This window comes from Prosopis cineraria, unplaced genomic scaffold (assembly GCF_029017545.1).
Source record: "Prosopis cineraria cultivar Desert tree isolate PC_DT_omini unplaced genomic scaffold, ASM2901754v1 PC5, whole genome shotgun sequence".
In the NCBI taxonomy this organism is placed as follows: domain Eukaryota; kingdom Viridiplantae; phylum Streptophyta; class Magnoliopsida; order Fabales; family Fabaceae; genus Prosopis; species Prosopis cineraria.
The window spans coordinates 31,053,626-31,079,053 of record NW_026555336.1 but is presented as its reverse complement, the minus strand read 5'-3'; the positions used below and the strand labels follow the sequence as shown (position 1 = coordinate 31,079,053).

Genomic DNA, 25,428 nt, shown 5'->3' with positions numbered 1-25,428 from the left:
TAATTTTGCTTTTTCATGTTAACTTATATCTCACATCAAAGAACAAGAGGAGGATATTTTAAAATAATATATGAGCATTTCTTTTATCTCTCTTATTTGATGAGGAAATTTAAAAAAAAAACTAAAAAATAAAGACCAAATGAATCAAAAGCTAAGGGATTGAGTTGCATCATGTTATAATTAAAAGACTGAATTATAACAAGTCATAATTGAAACATTACGTTACAAGTGAGTTAAAAGTTGAAAGACTAAAAAATTATTATTTTTTTATAATTTAAATGATTAAAGTACAAATCTACATGCAAAATTTCCACACAAACACACATCATATCCTAAAGCTTTTTTTTTTTTTTAAGTGCAATATCACCTTAACATTTTTTAAAATAATACAATATCCCTTTTATTAATGTTGACCGATAGTTTGACTGTAAAGTGCTAAAATAGCATGCCACGTCAAATGAGCCAACACAATAAGGCCACATAATCTCACCTCTCCCCTCCCACCTCCACATCATGTCCAAACCCTCAGTCTCCTTATGGCATGAGTGATGAGGAGGAAGTTGGACAGGAGGTAAAACCTTGGTCAAAGGGAAAAAAGTGAGAATTCCAGGTGGCTTACCACCTAAACAAAACCGATCAACTAACAGTTAACATTTGCTTTCAGTTAATCCAAGGCAATGCGCCAAAAAGAACAACTCGGGCCTACATGGAAATTCCGAAATTAAATTTGGAATAGCAAACAGGCCTTGCGCATGGCGTATTAATGGGTAGAGAAAGGTGTCCTCTTTGAAGGGTATTTGCTAATTTGGGTAAATTTGCCATCTCTGGATATTATCGAACTGGAATAAAATTTAAAAAACATGTCTGAAAAGATGCACATATCCTGTATATGTAAGAATATTCCGAAGAAACTATTTATATGAATACTCAGAAGAATCCTAGAAACAGAGAAAATGGTAGATACATGAGCTCTGTGGCCAAGGAGGCTAAAAACATCCCTTTTTGTCCATCCTGCGACTTCTTTTTATCGAACATTAAAACAGGCGAGAAGTTCGAAAGAGACAAGAAATAATTTTGAGGACAGGAAAGTTGAAAGATCATTCCTCAAACTCATGCATATGATCTAAGAGGTAATTAGCAGCCAATTCTTCATTTTTGTTACAAGCAAAGTACACCTCCAAAACAAGTGCTCGATCAAATCCCATTGCTTCGAGCTGGGCAAGAAAACAAAACAGAAGGCTTAAGAACAAGGCTACTATAAACTTCAGAGGAAATTATCACCACATAATTTAACAAACAATCAGTATTACAAATATATTAGGTTAAATTACTTTCTTAACGTCTATCTATAATTTCACTCAAATATAAAATTCAGTGCATAATGCCTCATAATTTTTAACTCAGGCCCAAAAAATATTAGTGATTTTTGCATACTACTAAAATCAAGTCAATCCAACCAGTTGAATTGAAAAACTGTTAAACGAGTATCCTGACCGGTTTAACAGAATGCTATGTTTATGACCAGTCTAACCATAGTTCAACTATATGTTAGGCAAATAACTCTTGAACCAGTGTTTGATAAATTTAATGATCAATCTAGCTTTCAATACTTTAGATTTTTGGCAAATTTCAATTTGAATGCCAACAAAAGGTAAGCGGCACTTTTATTTAGAGATCGCGAGATAAAAAGTCAGGTACTTCAAATGAAAATTTTTCTTCGGCGCATGGCATACTGGTTAAACTTACACGTTCAATGGCTTGGCGCTCCTCAGGGGTGACAGCTACTGTTTGCGGCATGGCATTAGCCAGCTGCCCTAATATATTCCTAAAGTAAATCAAAAGCAAAATGAGCCACTTGACATGGGACAAAATGATAATCCACTGCCACCAACAGCAGGCGGCAATGATGAAAGAGAACTACCAGTGAACAGCATGAAATGATCTCTTACCCCTCACCACCTTCCGCAGGTTCATTTATCAGGCGAAGGAAGTCAGCTTGATGCTCTTGAATCAATCTCATTAGATGAGGATTTTGTTTCCCAAGCTCTTGAAGCATAGGCTGCAAAATGAACAATGTCAGACAGCTCCAAACGAAAGGGAAAAGAAAATCATACTGCCACAGTAAGACCTGCAATATTTGCGGATTAGCCTGCACCATGCCTCGCAATGCTTGGAACTGGAACAATAAAAACAAATGTACTACTCAGGGTAGACAGGACCAAAGTTTTACAAATTTGGGGCAGACAGGAGGAATATATGATACCTGTTGACTGTTGCGCAGAAAATCTAGATTGCCAGCACCAGCTGCACCAGCACCAACATTTGGGAGGCCCTGCTACATTCATGTTAGCGCGCTGCCAGAGAAATCTCTAGTATCTTGCTTTGACAGAAAAGAGGGGTAAAAAGCAGGAAGCAACAGCCACCTGGGGAAAGAGATCTAAAGGATTAGCATTAGGTCCACTTGGAGGAACAGGTGCAGGTTGTGCTGCTTGTGGAGCTGCAGATGGAGCATTTCCAGCTTGTGCAGCACTGGCAGGCACACGAGCCACAGGGGGGGCTTCAGCTTGCTCTGGGATACCCTAAGGTTTATATATAATGTAAAGACTTTAACCAATGAATTGAAAGGACAATAGTGAAACCGAAGTAATAATTGTAACAATCAAGTTTAATAGATCCAATTACCCTCATATAAATTCATATTTTCATTATTAAAAGATTAAATTGCCAAATACAAATGATCTGCTTAGTCATCACTAATATATAGAAAGAATGACAGTCATCACCAAATTAAAAAATCCTGGATGTGACAAAGCTCTCTAATAATAGTTAAATGTCTATATGCTGCAAGCTGGACGCCTGAACCAGAAATTTAGTAATTAACATAAAGATTATAAGGAGTAATAGATACAAAGCTCAGGAATTCACATACTGTATACAAGTATTCAACAGCTCTCTCAGGGTTGTTGTAAGCAGCGCGAAGGGCTCGGACAACAGTATCCCTATCCCAGCTCCCACCACCCATATCAAGAATCTGCTGAATTGTTCCCTCCAAGTTGTTCCCAGCAACAAGATTAGATGCTGCCAGCCCATAGATATCAGCAGACCCTGACCTGCTCCAACAATGTTCATATCAAAATCAAATTTAAGGAAAAACCCAAAAACATTGGAAGAATATTGCCCTTGCAAATGCAAACCATAAAGTTCAAGTTACAAACAACACAGGAAACAGAAAATTACACAGCAGGAGCTGGAGCTGGAGCTGGTGAAGGTGAAGGTGAAGGTGAAGGTGAAGGTGCAGGAGCAGGCGCAGGTGCAGGAGGTGGTCTGTCAAGTTGAAATGACAGATACAATTCACGTTGAAATAGTTACACCAAAAATTGACCTTATGCTTGAAGACAAGATGTCTAGAAAAGTCAATGACTCACGACAAAGTAGCTGCAGCAGGAGCTTGAGGGGCCATTGACACAGGGGCAGGAGTAGGAGCTGAACTAGTCTGAGGAGCCTGCAATGAAAAAATAATGCTGGTCATTAAATGATTAAATACATAACAGTATTTTCTACTTCATCATATATGTTATTTATCAATATGATCAGCCCCATTCTCAAAGATAGAACTATTTTCTCGTCCCTGTACTCAAATCCTCACAGGCCACATAATCCCCATCCTTGTATAGATTCAGACCTATTTACCTGGAAATTTTTTAAAATGGGTACCACTTTTTCACATTGGGCCTCTTTTATGCAAAATATATTCACATAAAATCACCCCAAAAAATAATCACACAGCTGTTAATATTGTTATCCAAAAATACAATGAATGACTCAGAAATTTTATGGTATGAACAGCATTATCCTTGAATGTCTCAAACATACCAAATGATACATACATATTACAACCAGTATATCTTAGTCAAAGTTTGTCATATTCCAATCCTGATAGGTAAATTCACACACTTTTGTGGCAACCTTAATAATCCCAACACCAACTTCAGACCCGAGCCAAATTTTCATCCCCATATCCATATTCAAATGACTTAATTTTGCGGGCACCCACAAGGTATGGGTATCTCTATCATCCCTACAACCTAGTCTCCCCCCCCCCAAGGGGGTGGGCAGGATGAAACTCGGACATAGAATATGGAAATTTTATATGAATTGTCCATTACCAGATAAGTGGAAGAGTCCAAGGATAAAGCCAAGATGATATTAGTAACGTTAATAGGAACATTTTAACAGAAAAAATTTCTCTCACCTTAACTGAAGGTGCACTAGCAGATCCCTCGCCAGATGAGCTCTTACTCTAGCATATTTTCCAGCACATACCAGAATTTAGGATTGAAAGAAATAATATACCACAGGTTAATATATGTATATGTATATACAAAGAAAAGGGTCGGCATAAAGCTTTAAAACATGTCTAACTCACTAGAAAAAACTCCATTCTAAGTCAAACTAGAATTAAGAGTCAAGGAGGATGAAGGGACTTCCCGGTCTATTCTAATGACTAATGAATCCATTGTAATCTTATTCATTGCCAATAACTGCCACGTGGAAACAACTATGCATGTGAGGTGAGACAAACATTCAAATTCAAAATATCTGTAATATCAATAAAATGAACAATGATTGGATGAATTTCTGAGGGACTACTAAAAACAGTTTAATTGATTGGTTTGCTGTGGACTGGAGAGGTTTTGCCCGGCTTGGTTTAATTCCTTTCCTTTGAAATTTCACGTTTATCTTTGGCTTCTGAAGAGGATATCTTGCCCCACTTTCCTATATAAACTTCTATGTTACAGTAATAAAGACATGATAAAAATGAATAATTCTCAGAATAAGTAAGAGCAGATTTTGTACTTGAAAAGAAAAAAAGTAGACTTAAATAGTGAACTACACTGCAAGAGTATAAAAAGATTCCAAAAATAACATTGAAGATCAAATAATGAAGTTTGGGAAGATGAAGTTTAAACAACAGTTTGAGCACAGGTTTTGATGTAGCTATTAACGTAGATATGTGTTTGCTGCCAAGGACTTCCAAATTACAAGATGACAATTTAATGGAATTTATAAACATGGAAAGATTCTGGACCACTAGGAGCAACAACTTGGCTATACACGACAACTAAAAGTTACTGACGCTCAGTCTCCCCACAAAAATTCTCAGCACGATTACATTGCACCATTGTAACCAACAACCCCAGCTGCTAGTCACTCATAAATGTTGATCAAACCTTTTTAATAAGCTTAAAGTGGCAACTTTTTAAGGTTCACCCATAACATGCTCGAGATATAAAAATTCTAATACAAAACTTATCTTTATGTTAGTTTTACCAGTCCATTGTGTACAACGTCAAACAGAAAAAGGAGAAAAACTTTAACTTTCACTTAATTCTATCTGAAATATCTTCAGGTCAAAATATTACCAAGTAGAATGATTACAATAAAAGTCCTACTTCCGACAGTTATTTTGTGAGCAACACTGCAACTGCAACGTCAGGTCATCATCCAATAACAAGATAAATGGTTCTCTTAAAAACTGTTCTAATGAAAGGAGTTCTTGCGAATTTTACTTCAAGAATAGAGTTCTCAGGATATGTTAAAATTCAGAGTGGAATAGGCCAAGAGAATCCAGCCGTCCAATGCCAAATTCAACTGAAATGCTGGTGAGGCCTTGATAATATGTGGTTACAGCCTCATCCAGAACTCCTTTACATCAGTATGCCTCAGTCAAGCATGCACCACCTTTAGAATACAGGGGTACATTGTCAAGATATTTTACCAGATGAGGAGGCAGAAAGGCAGATCCATAGATAAGTGGAACAGCTTGTAACTTGATGATAATCCTTAATCACTTGAAATTCCATTCTATTTTCAACTAACACCTCAGATGGTCATAATCCGACTGCAAAAATCCCTAAACTTAATCCCACCCAATAACTACAAACAGTTATCGACATATATGTAGTTTTAAATGTTTAAAAATTAAATAATTACATCCACAACTTAATTCTGGAGAAAATGGTAATGGTAGCATTCAAAATCCAAGGGAGTTTTCAGAAGACAAAATACCTTCGACAGCATAATCACAACAAAACTGTTTTCAACCACTTTATTTTCCTCCAGGGTAGTACCATCTTTGAGAACTTTCCCTTGATGAATAAGCATTTGTTGCGCAGCTGGATAGACAGCTGCACCCTGAACAGTTTCTATATGTTTCTTCACTTCAGAAACCTGAATGAAAAACAACTCATACATAAGATTGCAGGTTATTCCATTTCAATCTATGGAACTAGACTAGTAGACTGTCAGGCTGGAATTTCATAACCTCAAATCAATTCACAAATCATAAAACAGAACAGAACATGATAGAACTGCAGTACTGTCACAGAGGATTATGATCAACATGAGATAATGAGCAAGAATAATCGCATCAGAATAACTCTGCAGTAAAAGTAAAACTTCTTTGGCGGTTTAAATTAAAATCTGTACAAGATATTTAACCATAAGAGATTTGCCACCAAAATGGTCAGAAAAATGGACAGCTTATCAGCCACACAATCATCGATCCACGTGCCAGTTGCAGGTAGTATATACAAGCCAGGTTTGCTCAACTATGGAAAACCAAAACATTGAAACTCAACGGCATTACTGATTGTCCAAACTCGCTAGTTGGCATTGTTAATTACAATAACCATACCACCTCAACCACAAAGTATACACAGTGACTATAAAACAAAGTGTTAATGTTACAACAACTAAGTATGATTCGATGACGTACATGAATATCCATCTAACAATTTAGCCGATATAAATGGTGATAGAATTATTACGGTCCGGCTTAGCAAAAAAGGCAACGTTCCACCCATTCATTCTCCTACATTACTAATTTAATTTAATTTAAATTTCAATGACAGAGGTCGAATTCAATTCCCGTCAAGCAAAGTCCAAAATAGTCACCTATGCGCTATCACGAGTTAATATCACCGAAACTTTCCACCTGAGAATTCCCAATACAACGCAGCGTAAAGATGGGCATCAACAACATAGCCACTGGTGGCGTTACGTTATACCCCGAGACAAGAATTGCAGCCGACAGAACTAACAATTAGCCAGTCAGTCAATTACGTTTTAAAAGTTAACCATCTTATACGGCCAATTCGAATTAACCATTAAATTCATAACAATTAACGCGTCCAAGACCCATAATCAGAATCAACGCCGAAAGAAAAGGAGAGTGAGAAACAAAGAACCCTAATTATCCCTCAGTTCAGGGCTTCAACCAACCGACCAAAGACAACCAATGTATGAAACGCAATTCGAAAAGCCAATAAAAACTAAAAGTCCGAACAAAAGCGGGCAGACAAAGAAATGGGCAAACCTTGTCTTCAGGCTTGACTTCGATTTCGAAGCTGGTGCCTTTGAGAGTCTTCACGAATATCTTCATCTTCTGATACTACTTCTCAATCCCCAACCGAACAGAATCAAAATTCGAAATTCGCCGGAAGGGGGTTTGCTCCACTGATCGGCAAAGTTATATACCCTAACAACGAAGACGAAGTTCCCAAAGGCGCAAGACGCAGAAAGTCTCCAAAACTTAAAAATGGCGAAAGTGCCCCAAGAATGCTAGTTATTTATGTGTAAGGTAGTTGAGAGTGAAGCTCACGCGTTTTATGGAAACGGGAGAAGACGCGCTTCGTGGATGGGGAGTATTTGCATATCCGGACATGGACGGATAACGAAGCGCGTGGAATGAAATGAAGTAGGGAGAGAGAGAGAGAGGATGACAGTACAAAGAAGGAAGTGAAAATAGTGAGCTAGATTTTTGTGTCTGACACGAGACATAAGGGCAAGTTTATCTGATTCTCTTTGAGATGGAAATTTATCCCATCGCCGCTTGATTGGCTATTCACAAAATCACAGCCATCAGTCACGAATCCCTTGGGCTATGGATAAATGGTTCCTCGGATGGTTTAGATGGGGCTTAGATCCGGATTCCGTTCAATATTATTTAAAATATTATATTTAAAAATATAAAACATTTTAAATTTCTTAACTCCAATTAATAAAAAAGTTTCAAAAATAAATTTAATTAGCATATATAATTAATAATATTTTTTAATTAAAACACTAAATTAAATAAGAATAGATATGAAAAGAGTGTATAATTTTAAAGATAATTAACTAATATATGTACCATGCATAAATAAAAAATTAATAATATCACTGTGATTATTATACGTTCTCTGTTGTGAAATACTAATATTTCAAATTGCCTCACGTATTCATAATGATATTTTATCTGATATCGATACTTCTTCAATACGTATCCGTAAAGTATTGAAATAATATTTTTTAATTTAAAAATTTTTAATTTTTAATACGCATCCTATATTTTTAGATTTCTAATTGATTTTTTAAGATCAAAAATTTAAAAATAAATTAAATTTATTAAAAATTGCAATGTTAAAATTTTTATTACTAATATCATTTTTACTTTTTTTTAAATCAAATATTAGATTTTTCTTAAAATATAAGTTCTAAATGTAATAAAAGTTAAAGATTGCATTTTTCTTAATTATAAAGACATAAAAATGTAACCGTATGATGGTCAAAGAGGAGGAGATACTAATACTATATCTATTAATAGGGACTAAGTGGTAGGCAATTAATATAGATAAAATAAAAGCACAATTAATTATTATATATTGCTTGGTATTATTATAAAAGATTATATATGCATGCTAATTTGAATATTTTCTAAATTAAAAGTATATTTTTAATATTTTTTATAAATACATATATACATGTGTTATAAATATATTGCATCCTATATTTTCAAAAATTAAAATATCAATGTATCAGATATATATACGATACGCTATGCCTCATAAATGTAAGAGTGGGTAGAGGATTAATATATAAAATGAAAATGTCAAATTTCCTCAGGACCCCTTTGGAGGGGGAAATTTTAATGAAACGGATATGATAATGAAGATGTGAATAAAATGGTGGGCATGAAGAATATTAGTTTATTTAAATTGTGAAGTTGTTTATTTAAATTTTTAAAAAATTACTTTTGATTCTGATATTAGTTTTATGAAGAATATATTTTAAATAATAATAATAATATTTTTTCAAGGAAATCTTTTTTATATTTTTCAAAAAAATACTTGCAAAAATAATTTCTTGTCAATTGGGCCAACTTGATGCCTGACTTAACATCGGGCTGAGCACCAACTAGGGGTGATGCTCTTGTCCATGTGTAGCCCTAATAGGAAGGAAAAGAAATGGCTGGAGAATGAAAATAATAAATAAGATTCTTTTATTAGGATAGAAAGCTAGGGTAATTTTATAAATTAATGATTATATTATATTACTCCATCCTTGACCTCCTAATTTAAGGAAACAAAAAAAGTGAGCCATGGATGGCAAAGGCCTTGCCATTTCATTCCCTTTTAAAAAAAAATCACAAACAATGAGTTAAGTTTTTTAGTCATCCCACTCCATTCCATTCCTTCCTAAAAAAATCTTCCATAGTGTTAGGATCTAGCTTTGGTGCTCACAGCATGATGAGATTTGGACTGTCCTGATCATTAGATATGAATGGTTCAAATTTAAAGCTTTTAAAATTTTATTTTTATTTTAGTTTAAAATTATCAAAATAAGATTTTTTTAAATAAATCTATTTATAATCACTCTTAACATTATAAATCGAACCACAATGATTGACTTTGATATTAAAAAAGTTTATACTTTTTTTATAAATTGAATATCAGCAAGATTTAACATTAAATATTTTATAACTTTTTAAATTTTATTTTCATAAATAAATATGAAAATAAATCGAATCTTCTAATGAAAATTTTTTTAAAATGTTCTTTAAAAAATTTCAAGTAAAATTTTTTAAATATAATCCATTAATATTAAATTTAGACCAGCTAAATAAAATTTGGACTGTTGATAAGAGTAATAAAACAGATTTATTAAAAAAATTATAATTTCATATTTTTTATATTAATAAATACAAAATTAAAATTATTTTATAATTTTAATATTAAATTAGACAACTCAAGTCAAATCTATACTTTCCAAATCGATGATAAAAAATTTTATTAAAAATTTTTATTTTGATAATTGTAAAATAAAATATAAAAAAATATTTAAATCTGAAATATCTAAATCTCATTAGGCTAATTGATGAGCACTGAAGCTAAATGCACTTTCTTTATATTTTGACTATCTTATCCCTTTTATTACAAAAAACAAAAACTATACTGCTATTTTTGCTATAATCAATAAAATATGCTGAATATTTTGTCCATAAAAACATTAGCCTTGTATTTTACTTGGGTATTTTAAATAAAAATATTCATGTCATTCACTTTAATTTATTGATTGTCTTTTTTATTGCTTTACACAGATCTTCTATTTCAAAAAAAATAAAAAAAAATAAAACTAACTTGACATATTGGGCTGTTTTAAAACTGTTTTAATTTTATTGTTTTGAAAACTAATGTTTTATAGAATATGTTTTGAAAATAAAAAATAATAAAAATATTTTATTCTTCATTGTTCTCCAGAATAATAATCTCAAAATATTTAAAAAATATTTTTGTTTTTCTATTTTTCAGAAAAATGTTTTATTTTTTATTCTCTAAAATTCTTTTTGAAAATACATTACCAAATAAATTTTTTTTATTTTTTATTCTGGAAAACAAAAACTATTTTCATAACAAATTGCCAAATAAGCCTATTATATCACTTCTCCCTGAGCAACTCTTCTCTAATGACAAATGAGGAAGATGCAACTTGAACGAGAAGGTTGAAAAATTTAGAGGAGGTGGTGATTGAGACAAATGCCACAAGGAGATAAATAAGACAAAAGTTTTTAACCAACTCAGTCGATTGAGACAAATGCCACAAGGAGATAAATAAGACAAAAGTTTTTAACCAACTCAGTCCAAATAGTTTGTCATTTGTGCAAATGTTGCTCCAAAGAAAGGATCTAATGGTCAATGTGTTCAAATTGTTAGTTTAGTGCAACATCATGCCATTTTGAAAAGAAAAAATGTTATGATAATATCACGTCAAAAAATATTTTAGGATACCACTTGTACTTGCTAGAAATTTCAAAAGCAAATTTGTACATTAATCAAAAAATTGTTCCATCATACTAAACATGGAGAAACCACCAAGTTATATACTGTTGAATATGAGCAATTAGAAAGCTAATGCTCTTTCACTTGCTGGGAGACATATTCTTATTATAATTCTATTGTGCGGGAAATTCATATATATCCCATGCAAACTTGTGCACTTCCTTTAGCTACTTTTGATGAGCTTAACAAGAAAGCTAGTGGATTTCTCTGGGTTTCCACTAATGAGAAAAAGAAGATTCATGTTGTGGCTTGGAATAAGGTTTACAAGGAGAAAAGGAGAGGTCATTTGGGTATCCATCATGCAAGATTACAAATAAGACTTTTATGATAAAGGTTGAATGGAGATTTATAAATAATAAGGATGCTTTATGGGCAAGAATTGTCAGAAGTAAGCATCATCATTGAGATGTTTTTGGAAAAAAAGTCATGCAAGGTGAAAAACAAGTTGTTGGGCAACATGAAAATGAAGTATTTCAATAGAAGCTTCTCTCAAATCATCTTATAATATGCTCAATGGTGATGGTGATTATTCTCATCCTATGTGGAATAAAATCTGGAAAGTGCATATTCCTCTGAGATGTAAGTCTTTCATTTGGCTATTGCTTCATAATAAGCTTTTGGAAAATGTAGCTACAAAAAGTAGAAACATTAGTATTGCATATTCTTATATCTAGTGTCATTATAAAGTGGAAAATGCGATTCATATTTTTCATAACTGTGATGTAATTAAAGATTTAGGGAACTCCATCAACAAACCAAGTCTTTTACCTTGATATTTCAATTGTAGTCTGTGGGAGTGGGGTAATGTTACCATAGCCGTGGCAAGTTGAAGGGCATTGGAAGGAGTTATTTGTTGTTGTTTGTTAGCTCCTTTAAAAGTGAAGGAATGATAGAATTTTTTCAAAATACCATCACTTCCCCCCCAACAAGTTTTTTATAAGGCCAAGACTATTGTTTCTAGCTATAATAAAGCACATCTAAGCCTATAAGGTGTGAGTATATAAGATGCCGTAAAGGATATGGAAACCTTCTCTTTTTTACAAGAAGGTTAGGTTAGTGCGTTTATGTTGATGGAGCTTATTCACATTTTAATTATACTACAAGCTATTGAGGTATTATTAAGGACAATCATTATTCACTATTGGAAGCTTTCATGCTTAAATTACCTAAGAATGATTGTAACATTCAAAATTTCTAATCCAAAAAATTATGAACTGGTGAAGGATAATTGGTGGACTATAATTTTAATTACATGGTGTTTTTGAATTTGCTAATAAACTTATTAGGATGTTTAGATAGCTTTGAAATGAAGCAAGGATGGTAATTGGATCAACCAGGCCCAATTGGTGGCTCAAGGTTTCATGTGGCTCAATTGAGACATTCGTTGTGTCGAATGGATCAATGCACCACAATGAATGGTGCCAAATTTAATTAAATAGATTGTGAATCAAAGAAGTGAGACAAAGGGGAAAAGGGGGAGGAAACAACAAAATGTGAGAAAAGAGATCTCTCTATTAGGGTAAAGGATTTTGAGTACTTGAAAGTTGATTTTGACTTATCATCTTACAGGTAAGCTTCATATGTCCTTTCTCTCCCTATCTACTCTATTTTTTGTTTGTTTGAAATGTGAAGGAATAAAGTCTGAGTTGATGAAGATTTTTCATTTGGCCTCAATGACTTGTATAGGGTTTTTGGAAGTTAAACTGAGTCTTTGCATCTAAGATTAATATTTATTGATCAAGCTTTGGAGTTTTGGTTACGCCTTGACTTCAAATGGAAGGTTTGAAGTTGTGAATCCTATATCAGTGTTAATTGGTCTAGTGGGAGTTGTATGAAAGTTATAGAGGTTGATTAGGGCTTATAATTGTCCAACGATAGAAGTTAGGAATTTAGTTTAACTGAATTATGCTATTAAGTACTTATGTTAAATTGACAAACTAACATATAGTGCTTAATCTTATAGATTGACATGGCTTAATTTTCACAAGTAACCTTTTCAGTAACAAAAGGGTTGAGGTAATTAAATAATCTAATCTGTTTATTTGCACATTGAATTATTTATAAGTTTGTGAAATGGTTGATTTACGTGTATATAAATATAGTTTTGAAAACCTGAAGTGGTAAAGAGATTTTGAAAACAGTATTATACAAATATTTATATATATATATATAGATCTAATTTATGAAATCTTATAAACTATGTTATATAATTGATCTAAATTGAATAACCGATTGTATATAAGAATGCATTATTATATAATTCTACATGATTATTGAAAGGGTAGGAGTTTATCCTAAAGGGAGTAGATAGATATCTAGATGATACCACTGATACCATAGGTGGCCCCGATGTTTAGTTATTATTCTAGCAGCTCCATTATCACCTATAAGGGTATGGGCTGAAGCAATATAACGCCTTAAATATTCCAAAAATGGGGAATCCATAATCTGAAAGTGGTAGTGGCACCTTTGGCTGAGTTGCCATCTATATTAGGTAAGTTAGGATCAATCTAGTCACATAAACTTGGTCCAGTGTGTTATTAGCCTACGGATTCAACCAGACATAGTTGTGCAAGTTTAGATGGATATGTGATCATGCATATTATATATTATTGATAATTCTTGTTTACTGTGAACATATGCTTTATGGCTGTCCCACTTTGCATGCTTAAGTACATTTGATTTATGGATAGATAATTTAAATTATTTGGCTACTGAGACCTTGTCTCACCTCATGGTTACTATTTTACAAGTGATAGCACTAATAAAAGCTAGGGGCAAGAGTTGGGAAAGGAATACTCCCATATTGCATTACCAAATGCCTTGATTAGGTGTAGAGAGAGAGAGTGTGTGTGTACATATGTTTCCAACTAATATTTGCATGCAGTTTTAAATGTACTTGCATTATGAGATTGCATTTCGGTTGGGATTGCATTATGAGTTATTGTTATGTTGTAGGTTGAAATGCTAGTGCAAGTACATGTTGATAGATAATTGCTTTGGTTATGTGGTGAAATGGTCAATTTGTACAATATGTAATGCCTTAGGCATTTGACCCATTTTGAGTAGTTGGGGTTTTTGAATGACCAAAACTTGTGAATTGTGTCATTGTATGTATGACTACTTAATTAAATGTTTGATGGTCCACTGGACCTGGTTAAACCTTGTTTGAGGCTAATGGAAAATGATTAGGTTATGGGACATTTGATTGCATTTTACTTTTAAAAAAATGACCATTTTGCAAATCAGTGTTCAGTTTTAAAATCAAATGTTATTTGGAATAAAACTAATACCATTAGCTAGATAACTTAATAACTTTTTTTATAGGTGATTTAAGCACTTTAGTTGGATGTCAAAGAGAGTAACAGTGTACTTCGAAAGTTTGCCTTTGGATGCTACCATGACAGTAATGGTGGCATATGTCTTTTATTTAATTTGTTGCGATGAATGACACGTTGATAGCGACAAATGTGCTAAGAAAAATAAATTATTGTTTGCCCTTGATTGAATTTTTAATTTAGTTGTAATGCTTCCCTATGTTTCAATCCTCTAATTTTGAAATGTTAAGCTCAACAACTTTAGAAAAAAGGTTTTAAAAGTATTTATTTAATTTTTATTTATGGTTGTTCTAATAATATCAAGACGAACATTATAAAAATTCTCTTACGATTGAGCTTTGGGCATGTCATCTTAGTCTTCATAAAGCTTGAGATAGTGGGCATAGGAAAGTGAGTTTAAGAAGTGATTCAATGGAGGCTCTAAATCTAATTAAGGAGGCAAATAATGAATTTCATGTTCACTGGGTTTTGATCCCAAAATGCCATAATCTTACTTCAACATAAGTGAACTGTTGATCTCATACATGTTAGAAGAGAAGGTAGTATTAAAGCTGATCGGATTGCAAAACATGCTGTTATGTTGCTTGTTGATCTCCAATTTCTACCTTTAGAGAAAGAAGGCTCTTTTCTTTCCTGTTCTGTTGGTTTTTTTTTTTTTTTTTGCTTTCTTTATTTATCAACACACACACACACATATAACAGTGTGCACAAAACAAAAATCCTTTCTTTTTTTTTCTTTTTTTTTTTGGTAAAATGAAATCCATGTTATGCACAAGATCACAATTCGTTTGTCAACAAATAATTAAGCAATACATGATAATTTATAGCCCACTCCCCCACTCCTATCTCAAGTATGTTTGGGTCTCAAAAATGCATTCAGGAGCAATCCATAAACACAACATGGGTTGGGCTTACATGTTATTTGACCAATAAAAAAAGACGTTGAGGTCAACCCAATTTGCATTGGTAAAATAATCCAACCTGCATTTTATGATACTTTTCATTTTCCCCCCTAAAAATCAAACACTTAAGGCTATACGTTATCTAAATTTGTATAAGAAAATAGATATAAATGAATGTCATCTTATTCTTATACAAAAGAGTGTACTCAAGACTCGAGAGATTGTTTCACAAAAATATTAATTTCAAGTGTATTTGAGAACATTTGTGATTGATTTACCCATGATATATAAAACTTAAATTAAATTCTTGTTGGCCAAAAATTTCATCAACTAGAGATGTGAATCCCTATACTATCGAATATCAATTAAATACTTTGTTAGCAAAAAAATAACTTTTTTTTTTGAAAGAATCACTTGATATTTCCATAATCCCTATCATGTACTCCCTGCAATTTAAAATATAAGACATTTTTAACTATAATTTGAATACTAATAAAGTTTAGTTATATCCTTGTTTTCAGTTAAAAATATCATAAGTTTTTTTTACCCTTTTCCCCAATTGTTAATAATAAATTAAATAAGAGAAATAATATTTTTAATGAAATACTGTAGCATGAGAAAGTGTGATCCTCCTTGCATACCAATAAAGTTTTAACTATCATGAAGAGTGACAAAATATAATAAATACTACACAACAAACCAAGTTAATAAATGCAATGGTAAAGTTTTTGAACCAACATGAGCTGAAAAAAAATGTTTTATAATTTAGAATGAAAGAAGTAATTTTGTATTTTGCCTCTTCTTGATTCATTCCCCATCAAAAGTCTCATTAAACATCACTACCTCATCCCTCTTAATATGAAAATCCAATCAATCCACATGGTTGAACCACTAAACTAATGTCTTAACTAGTTTTATAAAATATTTTATTTATGATCAGTTTAATTATGATTCAATTACGATTTTATCAATTAACTCTTAAATCAATGCCTTGATCAATTAAATGAAAAGGTTTAGTTTTCAAAACCTTGCATCAAATTATACTTTTGTAATGTCATTATCATTCCCATAATATTTTTTTTTTTTTGTAATTCCCATAATATTATATTGATCAAAATAAAATAATGCTTACAAGACTGAAAATCCGGCGTAAAGAGGAAAGAAACCATACAAGCCCAACAAGTTCTACAATAGACCAACTCTGAGATGTAGACTAAAGCCTAAATATTTGCACAAGTGCAGCACCAGTGGCTGTTTTCTTTTTTTATATTTTTTGGACCCAATATAAAAGCAACTATGTTCCAAGTCTCACTGGGCCAGTGGCAACAAGGTAATTGTTTACTAATAAATGGAAATATTTTTTCTTTTATTTTCTTATCTGCTGCACACTCTTTTTTTCCTCTAAACAGCGTTAGACCCTCTAGAAATGTTGGATTTGATTCTATAATTCAGGTTGAAAAATAAAAGGAACTGCACAAAATAGCCAATAGATTGACTTATTGAGGGCTGATTTAATTTTGAATTTCGGGTTGAAAAAAAAAAACAGAGAGAGAGAAAAATTAACCATCTCACTTCCTTACACTAGTTTTATCTAATTGATTCTCAATTTTTTTTTTCATTTCAACTGATTTTTTAATACTATCTTAATTAACCATCTCACTTTTATACGTTGGTTATGAATTAATTAACATTTTTATCTATTTTTTTTTTTTTTTGTTGCTCGATCCGCCATGAATCCGTGACATAAATCTTCCGTGTTTCAAAAGTTTAAGCACGTTATCTCTCTGTCGAAAATATCTCTTGACAGGAAACTTCGCCAGGGTTATACTCGTAACCCTGGAAAACAGAACATACTTTCATTTTTATCTTACTAATATATATTAATCTTTTTATTTAAAAAATTACTTTGTTTCACGTTTTTTTTTTACCAGCAACTTTAATTAAATCATTATGGCATAAATATATTCAAATAACTATTTTCACGAAGATAAATCTCTTCGAGGGTGAAGGAGAAAAAGAAAACTTCTAGCTACAAGAAGAATATTAAATAAATAAAGTTGCTGTCTAAAGTGAAGATTTGATAATTAGATAAATAACTAAAATTGTTTAAACACTTTAACAGCTCATGTTTGTCTTTATTCTATATAAAATAGAGCATATAGACATTTAAATATAGAAAAAGTGTAACATAAAAAATTAGTTAAATGAATTTATAGTGTCTGTTTGGTTTAGCATTTGATCTAAAAGGGGTTGTTAAACTTAAAATATAGAATTTGGGTAATTTAATAAGAGTTAAGATCTATGTTTGCTCTTAAAATATTTTTCAAGGAACATCTAGCACCCTAACATTTTTGTTAGAGTAATTTTGCTTTTAAAATTATTAAAACAAAATATTTTTGCATTTTCTATCAAAATGACAATATTGAATTCAAACTTTAACTATTAAAAAATTTAATAAAAAAATACTTTATTTTAATAACTTTGGAAGCAAAATTCTTCAACAAAAGCATTATTATATTAGGTGCTCTTCAAAAAATATTTTAAGAATAAAAATACATATTTACCCATTTGATTTAAGAGAAGAAGAAGGGAGGGGATGGAAAGGAAGGGAGGTGGATGGAAAAGAGGGGAGGAAGGGAAAGGGAAGCATTTCCCTAATTTGGAAGGAGGTGAGATTTTGGAGGGGAGGGTAAAAAGTTTTTCCACCCTCCACCTTACCAAACAAGGAGGGGAGGGGTTGCCCTCTCCTTATTTGGATGGGACAAGGCCCCTCTTCTATCTGGATAGGATAAGGAGAGGGGGGGGGGGGGAGTCCCCTCCCCTTGTTTGGTAAGGTGGAGGGGGAGGAAATTTTCCTCCCCTCCCCCCAAACATACAGTTAAATTTTTTTTTTCCCTCCCCTCCTCATAAGCATATAGTTAATAAATGAAAACTTTTGTAAATATAACTCATATTATAAAATCAAATCAAACAAACAATTTAATATTTATTATATTTTTATATTATGATTAATTTATTATATTTGTATTATTATAAATTAATAATAAAGCTTTGAAAATTTTCAACTATTACACTTTCAAATTTTCCAAAATTTAATTCATATTTTTTAAGTATAATTTTTTTTTTTTTGCAAATGCCCCCTCCCCCTCCCTCACCTCACCTCCCCTCCATTCCCTCCTTTTAAACTAAATAAAGTTTTAATGGATGTGTGAGTATTAAGCAATGACTATTTCTCTCATGGATGCATCTCCCTCCCATCTTCCTTGCATTTTCTCAACAAGGGCTTTTGCATTTTTTTTTTATTTCTTATTACAAGATTTTACTTAAAAAATAATTAAATTTTTCATTCTAAAGTAAAGTTATTAACTTGTATTTAATTATTGTTAAATTAATAAAATTAAAATTAATCATGAAAAACAAACTTAAAATTGTGCATGGGTTTTCTCCACATTGTATCGATATTCAATAAGCCGGTGAGTTTTTCTCACCTCATGAGTCATGGAACTCGTATTTTGTTTTATCTAGAAAAATAAAAAATACTAATTAATCAATTACTTATTAATTAATACTTTAAAGATTTTTGTTTTTGGACAAAATTAATGCTTTAGAGATGGATTGATGATTTTCCAGTGAGAGTAGCTGACAATTTTGCCATTAATTAAATTAATTTTAAAAAAGGAGGATTCTTCCCAGTCAAAGCTCGTCGTCATTCATTCGTCCTAAACCCTACATATAACTTAGTGTAATTCCTTCGTAAACAAAGGCACAAAAAAAAAATAGAGAGAATAAATTTACAAGTCTCGTCCTATACGAAATAAAATTCGTACGACGGAAAAGTGCTTTCTCTTTCCTCTCCGTTCTACTGAGCTGGTAAGGTCTCGTGGCGCCACGACTCCGCCAACTCGGCCGAGTCGTAATACACGTCGGAGTGATCGAACAGGCCGTCAAACGCCAAGTACTCAGCACTATTACCGTTATATTCAGCTCCAGTTCCCAAATCGAACGAGTCGTAACTCGGGATCTGGTTCTCAAACTCCCATAACTCGGCGATTCCAGACGAGTCCGACAATGCCGGGATTAACTCAGTCGGCAACTCGCCCTTCCCATCCGGGTTCACCGACTCACCGGGCGGGGGGAGACCGAGCTCGTCGTCGGAGGCTTCGAGAAGGTATCCAATCTGTGGCTGAGAGTCGCCGGAATCTGACGTCAGATCGACTGCCGGAGCAGGCGATGAAGAGGCAGATATCTCCTCCTGCAAGCTCTTCATGACCGAGTCGAGGTCCTGACTCGAAAGAGCCGGGTCGGTGTCATCGAGCAAGTCGAGGAGATCATCTCTGAGTCTCTTGACCTCGGGCGATTCCAACCCGGACTCGTCCGAGTCATCTCGAACCCGCTTCCCGGAACTCGGGCCTTCCATGGAGAAGAACAGTAACAAAAATCTCCGAGAACAAAAACTTCTTGTCTTGATTTTTCTTTTTCGTTTTTCCCCTTTTGCCGAAACAAAGGCTTTTGCTTCACAGAGAGTGTGGTGGCGATTCGTGGGGGAAGAGATTGGAGTGTTTATATAAAGGAGGGGACAAGGTAGAGAGAGAAAGAGACAGAAAGAGAGAAGGTGTAATGATGGTGACGAGGCAGGCGCGTGGGAGCGAATACTTAGGCCATCACGGATTTGATTTGCCTTTTTCACGTTTCTTGATACCTTTTTCTCTTTTTTCCATATTCCTGAAAATTAAAAAAATAGCAATAAAGGAAAATTGGGTGCCCGCTTCTTTCCGTTTTTAATTTTTATTAAACGGAATTGAATTCGGAATTGGAGTCCGGGTCAGATGGTGGGCCCCACTCTTCTAGTCAATCACGGCCTTTGTTTCTTTACTTTTCTTTTCCTTTTTTTTTTTTAGGGTACGAGTTGGTAGGAAAATTAAATATGGGACCAGGGCGAGGGCATTTTGGGTAATTTGGTAGATGGCTTGGAATGATGGAGTGGCGGAATGGGCTTTGTGGAATAGTGGTTGATTAAATCATTAAAATCTTATTTATCGAATTATATATTTTATTTTAATTTATTAATTTAATACGAAAGCGACGGCCACCCACGATGACTGGCTCATTTCCATGGGAACCAAGGCACCATCTAGTACGTTCAATAATTGAAAATGGCATTTTTGTTGACTTTGAATTTTGTTATTGTTTCTCCCTGAATCTGAATATCTGATTATGGAATTCCATGAATGGAAGTTAATCAAGTTATAAACCATATCCAGATGCCCAATATTTTGTCAAAAAAATTTGATATTTTTTAATAAAATAAAGTTCATATGAGTTAAGTCTCATGACTCATAAGGATAAAAAACGTACCTTTAAGTTTAAATAGCATTTACAAAGTCGTTCATCAACGTTAGTAGTGAAATTTAATTTTACTATCTTATGTATTATAAATCAAATTATTACAAATTGGACCCATTTTTGTTGTTGAATTTATTGTTTTTTTTTATACTCTAGATTTTGTTTTTTGAAAAAAAGATGGTTATGATTTTGTATGCTTAGAAAATTATTTACAATAAAAAGAATACCAGACCTGCATGAAAAATTCTTCTTTAAAGGAGTAAAATAATATGGGTATTCCATGTTTGGGCATATATTTTCTTAAGAATTGTATGCATGATTTGATATAACATATTAGTCGTTGAATCTTTGATTCGAAATTTTCAAATCTTTGATTCGAAATTTTCAATGTCATCCAGATTTATCGTGAATTTGGGATTAAGAAGATATTAGTGCGGATCCCCAATCAACTTTGAGCGTGAAAAATACGTTGGACCTTTTCTTTTCTTTTTCCTCTTTTTTTTAAAAAAAAAAACATTTGAATGGATAATACCATCTATCATTAAACCGATCCAACTGCGAACATCTGAATCAGAAAACAACATTAAGGCAAAACCGAAAAAATATGTTAAGACTTTAAAACGGGTACATTTTTCAAATTGTTTATAAACTTGCACTGTAACTGTAGTTAATCAAAGATGGCAAAGAAACACTGCACTGTAATTTAGAAGCGCGTTTTTTAATTTCTATTTTAGTTTGAGAGAATTTGACACCACAAAAGAGAAAGGGAAAAATTTCTTTTACAGTCTGGTGGTACTTATATAGAATTAGTTACTTTTTTTTATGAGTGAATTAGTTACTTTTATTTATATTTTATGGTAATATGTGTGTAAAATTTCTTTATCACCGTGTTATTTTCATGCATCATGTATAAGCATTGTGACAGCTTTTAAAAATATAATTAAAAATGACATATACAATCTTTTGCCTTCAGTTCAATGAAATGGCAACAAATTAGGAGGAAAAAAACATAATAAGTTACTTTATTGAGTAAAAATAAGTGGCAATTTTAGCCTTTGAGTTAATTGTGGCTGTTTAAACATGGGGTTTGCAAAAGCTTGGACCCCATAATATTTAAATCCAATCCAATTAAATTGTTACCCTTCTGTCAAAAAATATGAGATTCAACATTTAAAAATATAAAATATTTTTAGTATTTTAATATGCAGTTAATGTGATCTTTACATTTTTAATATGTTTACATTAAAAGACTACTTTACTCAATTTTCAATATTAGTTGAAAGACTATTAATTAGTTTATTGTTAGCGAGATTTCATTAAAATTGGCTTATATTTTTAACATGTTTATGTTAAAAAACAATAAAAAGAAAAACAAGCGTCAATGTTATTTGACCCTTCAAGAGGGTGCATTATTTTTTATTTTGTCGCTTGAAAATCGAAACTGACCCAAGCAGGAAATCTGAAGTTTTTATAAATCAGTTTTATAATTATTGGAACTAAAAATTCAATTTTATTATCTTTGCTGAATTAGGGCAGTAAGTTTGATTAAAATCAGAAATACAATTGATATTGTTCATGCAAAGTAAGAATCAATTATTATTTTGTAGTTCTCTTGTTAGAACTAACCCCGTTAAAAATATTAAAAATGTAAAGATCACATTAATTACACATTAAAATATTAAAAATGTTTTATATGTTTAATATAAAACTGCACATTTTTAAGATATGATCCAACACATTGGATGTTATTGCTTGTTGGCAATGATAAGTTCTAGGAGGATGTGTCATGTTGGGTGATGTTAGAAGCTACATCTTCTTTATCTAATTTTTTTATTACTAATTTCACTGTTATTAGAATTTCTATTTTTAATTGTTCTTGTGATAATTGATGACTAAAACAGAGTTAGAATTGATTAATGTATATAGGTTTTTTTTTAGCATTTTTTTTAGCTTCGGTTATTGTTGTCTGTGTTTTTAATTAATAAAATGAGCTCTTTTTTAACAAATAAAAAGAAGATGCGATCCAACATTTTTCGGTAGAAATTTGAATATTTATTATAATACCCTTCTACTATAATCAATTATTTCCCTACCACTATGTTGAAAGTACCAATTAAACCTAACCGATCACATTTGGCCGAGGGGGAAAAAAAAGTTAACCTATTAAATAGTTGTCAAGCTATCAATAGAATCACCACGCACTAGCCAAATACTTATAATCTATTTTTAAATCTTATATATTAGATAATAATATCGATTGATTCTGCACTAACATGCCCGAAAAGGTGGGGGGGAATAAATTGAAAGATATATCTTTAAGAAACGAAGTTTTTTCTTTTTCTGGCAAATAATAAAGTGTTAATTCCTGATTTTTTTTCCAAAAAAAATGTTAATTGCCCTCCTCTTGTAAACTTCAGATCACACCATATTTGAAAGTTCTTCACGAAGATACTTTCTCATGGTCATAAAAAGATAATTCCTTGTTGTGTATGATTAGGTTTTTTATTTATTTATTTTCTTTATCATATTTTATTTATTTCTTTTTCTTGGCTTACTATATAATTAATTTTTTTTTATGATCGCTGTGATAGAGAATTTTGGATGCTCGTGTATGCACTGTAACATAATGTATTCGCTTCCTTTATTCCATTATACATGCCTCTGTTTTAGTGATCAATATTGATCAAGTGTCCCGTCTATTATTTCCTTTTTAGAAAATGAGGGAGAAAAAGCAATAAAGAGACATGAAATTAAAAGCCATATTTTTCTTCATAAGATTATTAGCAGCATCTATTTGAAACGTCACTATTTGTACTTAATTACCGTAAAAAAATATACGTGTGTTGGTGTATATAGGGTTAAATGGCAAACGATCCAATAATAACCATATGATTAACAAATGTTAATTTTGAGTGTTAAAAAAAATATAAAAAAATAACCTCAAAAGTCGTAAAATGACGAAAAAAAATTTTCTTAATCTTTTCAGTAATTTTTGAATTATTGTCTATGATTTTGAATCTTTTATGTAGTATTCTAACCCTTTTTATAATTTTTTGATCTTTTTTTGAAGTTTTTAATCAATAAACGGTAAAATTAACTTTTATTAATAGTAGAGATGATATTAGAAGATTTTTAAAATTTTAAAAATAGGACATAAAAAATGGACTTTAATATTTCAAATGCTTCTAAATGTATTGTTTAAAGTGAAATTGTCATTTAATCTTATATATATTGCGTTGCGTGGAACATAAAATGAACTATATTATTCATGGTTTATAAATGATAAGATTTAGTTTAAAATATATATTTAATCATTTAATTTTATATAAATATTTTATTTTACTCTCTTAACTTTATAAAATATTTTTTAATCTTTTAGCTCTACCACTATTAGTTTTATCCGAAAAAATTTTAATAATAAATTTTTTAAATATTTTTAAAACATTCTAAATATTGACACATTAAACTTATTTTTAAAAATAAAAATAATCATTGAAATAAATTATGATATGATTAAATAATTAAAAAATATTATTTAAAATTAAAAGAGTAAATTAAAATTTATATATATATAATTAAAGGATTATATATATATATATATATATTTATACCAATAGAACTAAAAGCTTTGGCCTATTATTTATTATAAGCTTTCTGTTGGTATTGACGAATTGAACTGTTGATTCCTTTTCACCCACGGATTATTGAGATTTGTAGATTCCCACCAACACCGTTAATCGTTCCTTTTGTGGAATGGCAAACTTTTTCGTAAAATCCATTCTCTTTTTTTTTTTTTTTTCCCTGGAAGAATCTCTTCTAAGTTCTAGCCATACGAGCATATAAAACGCATCAGGGTATATTTTTATTCTGTTTGAAATTCTTATTTATATTACATTTTAAATGTTATTTTTTTAAAATTTTATAATAAAATTTAAATTCCGTACATCAAACATGGGGTTGAACATAAAATATATTCATCAATTTTGTAAAATAAAAATAAATAAATATTTCGTGATAAAATCTTAAGAAAAAATAAAATAATAAATATATTTGATTTCATAATTTTGAACCATAAAATACGTATCAATATAAAATTTATAAATTTATTTACAATATAATAAATAAGTAATGCTAGTTAGGTCCTCAACAGAATTATATTTTTTTAGAAAATGAGTTATAAATATTTATTCAAACAGTTATAAACAAAAATCTTAATTATAAACTGAGGATTACCTTGATGATTTAAATGATTTATTAGTAATTAGAATTATAATTCTTGAGTTTATAATTATTTCAATCAATATTTAAAATTTAATTTTAAAAAATTTTATTAAAAAATTAACTATAATTAATTCTTGTTTTTAAAACTTAAATATCATTCTCCTTCCCCCCCCCCCCTTTCAGACTTGACAAATGGTTAAGGAAGTAACTCGAGTTTGTTGGTGCATGGTCATCTTGGGGAGAAATTTTTTTAAAAGAAATGGTAAATAGAAAAAAATGGTTTAAACTTAAATCCAAATTGACTTTCACACAGTAGTTTCTACCTGAAAATCGGCCTTACTCAGTAAGGCTGCAGCTAAAGCCAACGAGTTTCTCATGTCGTTGACAGAATACATTAAATTAGTATAAAAAATAATTTCACCAAAAGAATTTTTCACATGTTATTTAGTATTTACATGCCGTATT

The 25,428-nt window shown here is 31.5% G+C and overlaps 2 protein-coding genes across 3 annotated transcripts; both read right to left on the bottom strand.

Annotated features, from left to right (window-relative positions):
• Positions 1–865: 865 nt before the first annotated feature.
• LOC129311302 (ubiquitin receptor RAD23c-like) lies at positions 866–7,609 on the bottom strand. Of its 2 annotated transcripts, XM_054953520.1 has the most exons (12): positions 7,379–7,604; positions 6,070–6,231; positions 4,253–4,300; positions 3,426–3,502; positions 3,238–3,324; positions 2,930–3,110; positions 2,424–2,579; positions 2,264–2,332; positions 2,129–2,176; positions 1,950–2,059; positions 1,747–1,825; positions 866–1,214 (listed from the first exon to the last, which is right to left on the bottom strand). In XM_054953520.1, exons 1-12 carry the CDS (start codon positions 7,442–7,444, stop codon positions 1,098–1,100), a joined length of 1,200 nt encoding a protein of 399 aa, XP_054809495.1. In that variant the 5' UTR covers positions 7,445–7,604; the 3' UTR covers positions 866–1,097. The 2 variants fall into 2 exon arrangements, with proteins under 2 accessions (XP_054809495.1, XP_054809496.1); XM_054953521.1 differs by lacking the exon at positions 4,253–4,300 and having other exon boundaries at positions 7,379–7,609.
• Positions 7,610–19,035: 11,426 nt separating this feature from the next.
• Positions 19,036–19,904, bottom strand: LOC129311870 (uncharacterized). The gene has a single exon (XM_054954339.1). The coding sequence runs from the start codon at positions 19,814–19,816 to the stop codon at positions 19,259–19,261; it is 558 nt and encodes a 185-aa protein (XP_054810314.1). The 5' UTR covers positions 19,817–19,904; the 3' UTR covers positions 19,036–19,258.
• Positions 19,905–25,428: the final 5,524 nt, after the last annotated feature.